Source organism: Taudactylus pleione, unplaced genomic scaffold (genome assembly GCF_031769625.1).
Source record: "Taudactylus pleione unplaced genomic scaffold, aTauple2 ptg000847l, whole genome shotgun sequence".
In the NCBI taxonomy this organism is placed as follows: domain Eukaryota; kingdom Metazoa; phylum Chordata; class Amphibia; order Anura; family Myobatrachidae; genus Taudactylus; species Taudactylus pleione.
The window spans coordinates 434,675-443,602 of NW_028285249.1; the positions used below are offsets into that span (position 1 = coordinate 434,675).

The 8,928-nt window shown below is 52.0% G+C and overlaps 1 protein-coding gene across 1 annotated transcript; it reads right to left on the reverse strand.

The window, feature by feature from the left end:
- Positions 1-1,859: 1,859 nt before the first annotated feature.
- MEPCE (methylphosphate capping enzyme) lies at positions 1,860-8,403 on the reverse strand. The gene is made up of 5 exons (XM_088458705.1): positions 8,340-8,403; positions 6,609-8,080; positions 6,236-6,454; positions 5,582-5,708; positions 1,860-2,107 (listed from the first exon to the last, which is right to left on the reverse strand). The coding sequence occupies exons 2-5, from the start codon at positions 7,914-7,916 to the stop codon at positions 2,016-2,018; spliced, it is 1,746 nt and encodes a 581-aa protein (XP_088314831.1). The 5' UTR covers positions 7,917-8,080; positions 8,340-8,403; the 3' UTR covers positions 1,860-2,015.
- Positions 8,404-8,928: the final 525 nt, after the last annotated feature.

The following is an 8,928-nucleotide window of genomic DNA, read 5'->3' on the forward strand; positions in this document are numbered from 1 at the left end:
ACAGACCACAAGCCGTTGTCTAAATGGACTCCAGTGACAATTAACTAAAACAATGGTTTCAACTCCAATTCTCAAGCAACAGGCCAAGTTTTCAGTATTTCTGAATGTGGAAACAGGTGGGATTGTTACTGAGCAGACAAAATAAATTAACTCACTTGTGTTTGATTAAAGAAGTCCTGAAAACATGACCTGCTGGGATACTTGAGGACTGGTGTTGAAAAGCCCTGGAGAAAGATAAACCTAAGCAAAGCTCGCCATCGGACACCAGAGAGCCATTTATCCATTGCAGGACATACATCCCACATGAACAGACAATCAGTGTTAGAATCGGGCATGAAATATCTCCTTGGTGCTGCAGGGTGATACCGTCTTCCCCCGTCATACACCACCCCCCCCCCCCCCACCTGGAGGACAGACCCATGTTTAGTCCTCACTTACACTCTATTGAATGGTGATGAAGAGCAGGATTGTAACCCCATGAGAGCATCAGTCTCCCGATATTACATCATATGACTAAAGGTTCCCAAACACGGGCCTCAAGACTCCCCAACAGTTCTGGTTTTAGAGATATCCATGCTTGACCACAGGTGGCTTAATTAGTACCTCAATCAGTTAATTTGATTTTACCACCTGTGCTCAACCATGAAATCTCTAAAAGGTGCGATACGCTACACGAGAGTGGCATGACTGTACGATAATTGTATTTGTGCAATCGTTCATCCTGTGCAGTGGATAATGGGGGTCATTCAGACCAACTCGCGAGCCACAGGACGCTCGCAAACAGGTCGATGTTCCCCACTGCGCATGACGGAGGGAGCTCTGACGTGCGCATGCGCGAGACCCGGCGAGCGACGGGCTTGCCATCGCTCCGGGTCTCGCACCAAAGGGGGCGTGCTGTCGATTTTGATTGACAGCACACCCCCTTTGGTGGGCATGCCGGGGGCGTGCCTGCCAGACGGAGGCGTTCCTATGGGAACACTTACCGTCTGAAGCCGGCCCCACTGACATCACTCTGTCAGCGGGAGTGATTTTGGCTCTGATAGAGCCAAAATCACTCCAGGGCTTGTGGCAGGGAGACCCTACCGCAGGGTCTCCGTCGCAAGTCCGATGGTCAAGACCATCGCGACCATCTTTTTGGCCGCTCGCATATGCTGTGGGTGGTCACCCACAGCTATGCGAGCGGCCAGGAGGCCGCTCCATTTTCACGGAGGAGGGCCCTGATTCAGAGCGAGCGCTCTGGTCAGAGCGTTCAGCTCTGAATCAGGCCCAATGTGCCCACACTGAGCTAGGGAGCAGCCTGAGTATACACTAGTGTTATAGAGCCTCTATTCATTCACAAACATATTACAGGTCACACGTGATTATTCTCCATGTACTACATCTGCTATAAATGCTTACTTCAATACGGATTACGGACCCTATTATTATTTAGACGGAATCGGTATGAATCACCACTGGACCTAAGCCCGGCGGATTAAATACAGATGCCAGAAGGCCGGTAGCTAAAGAACCCGACAGGGGAGGTAAGTAGGCTATCCCTACCCTTCTCCCCCTCCCCTAACCTCCCTCCAGGGGTGCCTAAACCTAACCAGACCCCCCCCCATAAACCTTACAATCCCCGGTGGGGGGGTTTGGGGGTACAGACCAGAAGCTTCCTGAGCTCCCTGCAGGTGGCAGGTGGTGAGAAACACATTATTTACAGACTTCTATTTAGATTCAGCCGACTTTGTACTTCAATATAAAAGCCAATGTTTGAGGTTTAGCACCCAGGACATTTCCCACCTTCCACCATGCTCGTGCCTCCACCCTCCTGCACCCACACACAAGACCCGCACATGGAAATCAATCAGAGACCAGGCCAGCATCAAATAGGATTATATTTTGCAAATATACCTGAAACAGGCAAAGGTTTAAACCCCAAGAAAAATGCACTTTTCTTAAAAAATAAACTATTTTTTTCCCACCCACCAAAATAAAAAATAAAAATAGGAGCTTAGAAAAATCCCATTCTTCTGTTAACCCTGCGTGGAAGAGGCGCCGGGGCGCGCGGCCTGCAGCTCCTCCCTGGGGTCGGACTTGTGGAAAGCATAGATGGATCTCTGGAACCCTGCAATGGGACAGACAGGAGAACGGCATTAAGTATCGGTAGCAGAACACGTCACACACGTCCGCAAGCTCCGAGGTAACACAACAGCCACTATGTGTATATATCGGGGGAGGGGTGTATGAGGGCAACGCTGCCCTACCATAGAACAAGCAGGTTACAGATTGGTGCATTCACGCAGTGGGCGTGGCCAGTGATGTCAGACTGTGTATACGGAAGTAACCAACATAGCCAAGGATTTGGGGTGACCCTGGACACTATAGGCCAACCGTAGGGCCTGCGATGCCTTGTGCCTGGAGCAGCGGATCAAGGACAGTTAGTGTTAGCCCCCCTACTCATAAACAGCCCCACTCCCCGCCACCGACAAATTAATATCCGGCAGCAGTGATCCCGCAGGCCAATAACTTTGCAGGACAAAGACCCCATCAGCGTTGGCCCCTTCTGCACTCCCAGCTAATGGACCCCCGGCGGTGGCACAGATCATTTAGGGGTCTATTTACTAAGCAGTGTTAGGAGACAGAGTGAAAAAGTGATAAGGTACCAGCCAATCAGCTCCCAACTGTCATTTTTCAAACACAGCCTGTGAGACGGCAGTTAGGAGCTGATTGGTTGGTACCTTATCACTTTTCACTCTGTCTCCTAACACTGCTTAGTAAATAGACCCCCAAGTCTAGTTGATACAGTGTGTGCAAGCAACACACTGGAAAGCCTGCAATCCTCTCTCAAACACTGGTAAAAAGACAAAAACGCCTGTCATATGCCGGTTTACTAGCAAAGCGCAGGTATAACGCCAGCGTGTGCGCGGCCTTCTCCTGTGATATAGCACATATCGTATAAAGACACCTGGTAGTTATTTACGTGGTTACAGCTATCTGAGGGAACTCTGAGCTGCGTGCCACAACATGTCCCGGGGTCTTGCTGAGACTTGTCCCTGCATAAGACAGGGACTGTGAATACAGAGACCATATATAGTAAATGGAGCTGGGTCTCAGAGTTGGCTTTTATAAAACTCACTGTGGACGACTAAGGCGACAGTTGTCACTTTCTACAATGGCCACCAGGGGGCGCTGTATCGCTAATGCCTTCGGCTGCAATGAAGATTTATTCTGCTGAGGAATCATTTACAGATGGGGCAGGAGATGCATCGTCAGTAAGTCACAGATCTATACACAGCATGTGCTATGCAATGTCTGAGCTAGGAGATCACCGACAAGATGGCTTCCCCCGTGTATTACAGACAGATATTACAGTGGTGTCCTATAGTAAATAAAGCATTTACTCTACGCCTTATGCCAAGAGTATTAGCTTATTTATAATGTAATTATCCCTGGAGGCATCTGCAGGCAACCTGCCCTAACAAAACATGCAGCTGGGGATAATTACTCTGCTTCCACAGGGGTAATCTCCAAAGTGGCCAAAATAAATACAGAGTTGTCCGGTGATCTTCAGATTGTAAAACGTAAATAACCCACCCTGCACGCAAGTGTTATAGGGGGCAAGATGGAGCCCGGTCACTTCTCAGCACCACCGAGATCACTAGTGTTATTCATACGGACACAGCACCACCGAGATCACTAGTGTTATTCATACGGACACAGCACCACCGAGATCACCAGTGTTATTCATACGGACACAGCACCACCGAGATCACCAGTGTTATTCATACGGACACAGCACCACCGAGATCACCAGTGTTATTCATACGGACACAGCACCACCGAGATCACCAGTGTTATTCATACAGACACAGCACCACCGAGATCACCAGTGTTATTCATACAGACACAGCACCACCGAGATCACCAGTGTTATTCATACGGACACAGCACCACCGAGATCACTAGTGTTATTCATACGGACACAGCACCACCGAGATCACTAGTGTTATTCATACGGACACAGCACCACCGAGATCACCAGTGTTATTCATACAGACACAGTACCACCGAGATCACCAGTGTTATTCATACGGACACAGCACCACCGAGATCACCAGTGTTATTCATACAGACACAGCACCACCGAGATCACCAGTGTTATTCATACAGACACAGCACCACCGAGATCACCAGTGTTATTCATACAGACACAGCACCACCGAGATCACTAGTGTTATTCATACAGACACAGCACCACCGAGATCACTAGTGTTATTCATACAGACACAGTACGCTTTACATGGCTCCCTAAATCCAACACAGATCCCAGCTCAACGCCCGACACAGCGACCAAAGTACCGGTGTATGACATCACAGACACACATGTTCCATGTACACAACCTCATACAGCAACTTGTACACTGCGCATTCAAGGAAGAGGCGTCGCGTTCATTTCAAACACCACAGGTTGAGTCTCCCGTATCTAAAATGCTTGGGACCAGGGCTATTTTGGATATCGGAATATTCTGTATGTTGGAATATGTGCAAATCATAACGAGATATCTTTGGAATGGGCCCCAAATATACACACAGAAAGCATTTATGTTTCATCTACACCTTATACACAGCCGGAAGGTCATTTTATACTTTATTTGTAATAATTTTGTGCGCTAAACGAAGTTTGTGTACATTGTACCAATCAAAAGCAAAGGTGTCGCTATCTCAGTCACGCTTACAAAATTCCGTATTTTGGAATATTTGGATAGCGGAGACTCAACCTGTAATAGCTTGTGTGTCTTATGCTGGAGTGCTGCTCTTCCTATACAAACACACACATACATACACACATATATCACCTATGTACATACATACACCGCGTTCCCGCTAGGCTGTTTTAGCAAGGTGCCGCTCCCAATTTCAAAACGGCAAAATGCGCCCTGTCTCTTTGACTGCGCCCTGCTGAAACAGCCTGGTCGGGTGCCATTCCCTATCCCGGCCCACAGGTGGGAAAAGCAGCTCATGGCCACTGCATCTTTTCAGTGTGAGTGGAGAGCTTGGGTGCAGCCCGGCATGTCCTTAAGTGATGGGCACGCCACCAGGAGTGATGAAAAAGGGGGTGAGTCTTAAGGATACGCCCCCTTTTCGGCCAAGCACGTGACGCCTTTTATCCGGCGTCTGACCTAGAATGTTCACTACATATACACACACACAGTGTGGCAGGGAGCCTCTGTGAGCACTCCCAAAAAGGGGAGTGTCCTTGTGAAACTCCTTCAATTTGTCACACTTGGGGGCGTGCCCAGGACTTACAGAGGTGCGGGGTTTACCCCAAGCTCTCCCCTCACGATGAATAGATGCCGTGTGCCGCGGATGGGGAAGGCTCTGAGCAGGCTGTTGTAGTGTGGTGCCCCTAAAAGGGCATGGCGCGGCTCCCCGCTAAAAACAGCCTAGCGGGAACACTATACACATATCTATACATTATAGGAGTCTGACCGCTTTAGGAGGTGCGTGTTACGGCTCCTCCGTGATGGCTAGGCAGATTAGATGGATGGGCCTGGCCCAGCATAGGTAGCACGCATTAGGGTTTATATGCGCGAGTTACCTTTAGACGTGCTGCACGGAGCAGCCAGCACCTCGTAGCTGGAGAACCCTACTTCGGAAGACACGAGGTAGGTGGTGAACTGGTCTGGCTTCAGTGAAATCTTACAGTAATTCCTATAGATGGATTCCTGAAATAGAAACTGTCATTAAACAGAGGATCAGCGGAGCTGCCCCAAACTTCCCTCGTCTAAGGGAAGAAGCCTGACCATCCCCTGGGAACACAGGCTACTATTACCAGGCAGATAACCTGTAACAGGGACGGTGCCAGACTGCACACCAAGCTGCAATGTGGGAGCACAGATGGTGTAGTGGTTAGCATTACTGCCTCACATGACAGTTTGTGGGTTCGATTCCTACCACGGCCCTGTGTGGAGTTTGTATATTCTCCCTGTGCTTGCGTGGGTTTCCTCCGGGTGCTCCGGTTTCCTCCCACACTCCAAAAAATATACTGGTAGGCTAATTGGCTCTCCACCAAAAATTAACTCTAGTGTGTGAGCATGTGATAGGAAGTGGGCAAAAATATTCTCTGTAAAGCGCTGTGGTATATGTGTGCGCTAAATAAATAACTGGTAATCAATACATATGAGTCTCGTCCAACCTGGTCACAGACAGGGGTACTACCCCCCCCCCCCGGCATTCTAACACCCCTACTTACCGTCAGCTTCTTCCTCTTGCCGTACGATGACCAAGACTGAGGCTCCAGGATCAGTATCCCCCCAGGCGTGAGATGTCTGTAGATTCTCTTGAACATCCTCTTCAGACCGACGTCTCCCCAGTTCAGATGGACCCACTTGGTGACGCTGAGGCAGAGGACGACATCATACTCCGGTCTCTGTGCTTCCACTATCTCATCTCTATCCACCACATAGTTACCCTGTGGGAGAGACAATGTTACTGAGTAATGGCGGTGGTGTCACTTCTGCCAGGCTGCTGAGTTGGCAGTCACTATGGTTTAGTACACAACTACCCACCCAACCCACCATTGTTAAAAAGATGGCGGTCATTGATAGCGTTCACCTCAACCTCACCTGTACAAAGACCACGTTGTGTGGGAAGGCGTGCCTCTCGTCTTCGTTCTCCTTTCCCACCTCTGGTGGTAGAATCGGCGCCGATATGGGGCCCCGCGTGGCAACTAACGCTGCCGGGAATCCACAGCCTCCTCGCTTAGAGGGCTCCGACAAGTAATGTCTTATGTTTTGGCGGGCAGCATGTATTAGAGACACATCAATGTCAATTCCAACTATGCGCGAAGGCCCGAGTTTCTGGGCCACGCACAAAGTCAGGTGCCCCACATTGCAGCCAATGTCCAGCACCGCCTTTCCTCGAAACCACTCTGGCCGCATTGCCCGCAGGCGTGTGTCCTCTGTCTGGGACGGGTTGCGGTACCCATAATAACGGCAGTAATTCCCAAACTGGAAGCGGTTTTTAGGCTTACTCTTCCTAATAGACTGGGATCCAGAACACTGCAGTTTAGGGGCCACTGGTCCACTGTGTGGCTTACTGGTGGCCACCACGCTCGTCAAGCTCTTACCCTTTTCGGGACTCCCTTGTCTGCCCTCCGATTTGCTGGATGTCCTCCTCCTCTTACGATGCTTTGACGTACATGCGCCACTGGTGGGCGCCGCTGATCCATCTAGCCTTTCACTTTCTAAGGAGGGCAATGGCACAACTTCATCCCGACAATTAATGGCAGTGTTGAGCTCATACGGCCGCAGCTCCTCAGGCACATGCTCCGCCTCTTGCGCGGGAACAGCGGGCGCCTTGGTGGGCCCATCCGTTGAAGGGTGATGGCGGTGTCTGTGCCTTTTCCGTCCGCTCTTGAGTGGAGAAAGTAAGAGCTCCACGTCGCCAAAACCGGTATTAAGACTTAATGGATCTGTGATGTCTTTAGGGATCAAAATCTCCACGGGATCGCGGCTCCTGGACGGGAGGGGGGAGGATTTAGGGGTCTCGGCATTGAGAGTGCGGTTCACATCCTCATCCAACAGGCTGTTCAGGTTCAGGGGGTCGAATATGTTGCCCCCTAGGAGAAAGTTGGAGGGTAAGACGGGATCGCAGTCGGAGTTGACCCGCCTCCGGCGCTTCACCGGCGCCGGGTGCTTGAAGCCCACGTTGAAACTGTTCCGTCTCTTGCCTTGGAATCCGTTGCGCGAAACGCGTGGAGGGTGATGCTCCACCCCCTCGGACACAGCCCTGGGGCGAGCCTCTGTCTGCTGCGGAGGAGGTGGAGGCGCAGGGGGTGGAGCCAGCAGAATCTTGTCATCGCTTTTACTCCCAGCGTCGGCGGCTTGGTGCAGGGTCTCTGATGAGGACGCCATCTCTACCACCACCTGCATGAGTGCATCGGGGGAGGGGGGGCCCGGGCTACGTGTCAGACATAACGAGGGGCCACACACCTGACCAGGCACAACCTGGAGGGGCGGGGCTTGCAGAGGCCACACCCTGCTCCAGTCAGACACGCCCACGAGAGTCCCGATTTCAGCAGTCAGATGGGCGGGGCCTGTGGAAGAGAAGGGAAAAGTTACTCCTCTGTGACAGAGGGTGTGGAAGTTGTCACTATTGGGCCACCCATGTCCGTTCCCTCCCAGTGCCCGCTGACTAGTGGGGGAAATGGCGGGGGAGCGCCGCTACTTATATCCCTCCGCCAGCCCCGCCCCCCTCACAGTAGGACACGCCGTGCAGCCAATCCCGTCCCGCCCTCCCCACCTCCGCACGGCGCATGCGCAGCCACACTGGACACGCCCACCCATTCAGCACACCTGTGAGTCTAGCGGGGAGAGAGCGGCAGTGTGTGTGACTGCGCGTTGTGCTCGTCTTTATATAGACGTCCTGCGCCCCGCCCCCTGCCAGGCTCCGCCCACGGCCTCACCGAGGTGCACGCCCCCGGGCCTGTCGACAGCGTGACACGTGACGGTGATAGAAGGCGAGCGCGGGCCAATGGCGGCGTTAAGCTGGAGGACCCTCCCACGTCCCTCGGCCAATCACATGGGGTAAACAATGCGGCAGCTGCCTAGTGTTCCGCCTGTAGGAATCTGCAGGGTAACGGCCGCCCGCAGGCCACTGCCCGTCCCCGCCTGTAGCGGGACACGTTACACGTACAATTGCCAGGCGCCTCCGGGGACTTACCGAACAATCCTACCCATAGGCACGCATGCATCTCCCATCCTGTTAGGCATAAGAAAGGGCACCCAATGATTGAGTGGGGGCCTCAACCGAGGCAGGAGCATGTCGGGATATGTAGTTTTTGTCCCCTCCCTCCCTCAGTACGTTCTGGTGTCGTCGCTGCATTTTCTCTATCACCCGTCAGGGCTCGCAAAATGGCGGCGGAGGGTTCCAGGCCCTGGTCAT

What these genes read in the sequence shown, in the direction of transcription:
- MEPCE (XM_088458705.1), bottom strand. Translation starts at nt 7,916, where the DNA reads ATGCAGGTGGTGGTAGAGATGGCGTCCTCATCAGAGACCCTGCACCAA. An exon ending in GCAAGAGGAAGAAGCTGACG is followed by an intron (nt 5,709 to 6,235) that starts GTAAGTAGGGGT and finishes TTTCTATTTCAG; the next exon opens with GAATCCATCTATAGGAATTA. An exon ending in TCCGTGCAGCACGTCTAAAG is followed by an intron (nt 2,108 to 5,581) that starts GTAACTCGCGCA and finishes GTCCCATTGCAG; the next exon opens with GGTTCCAGAGATCCATCTAT.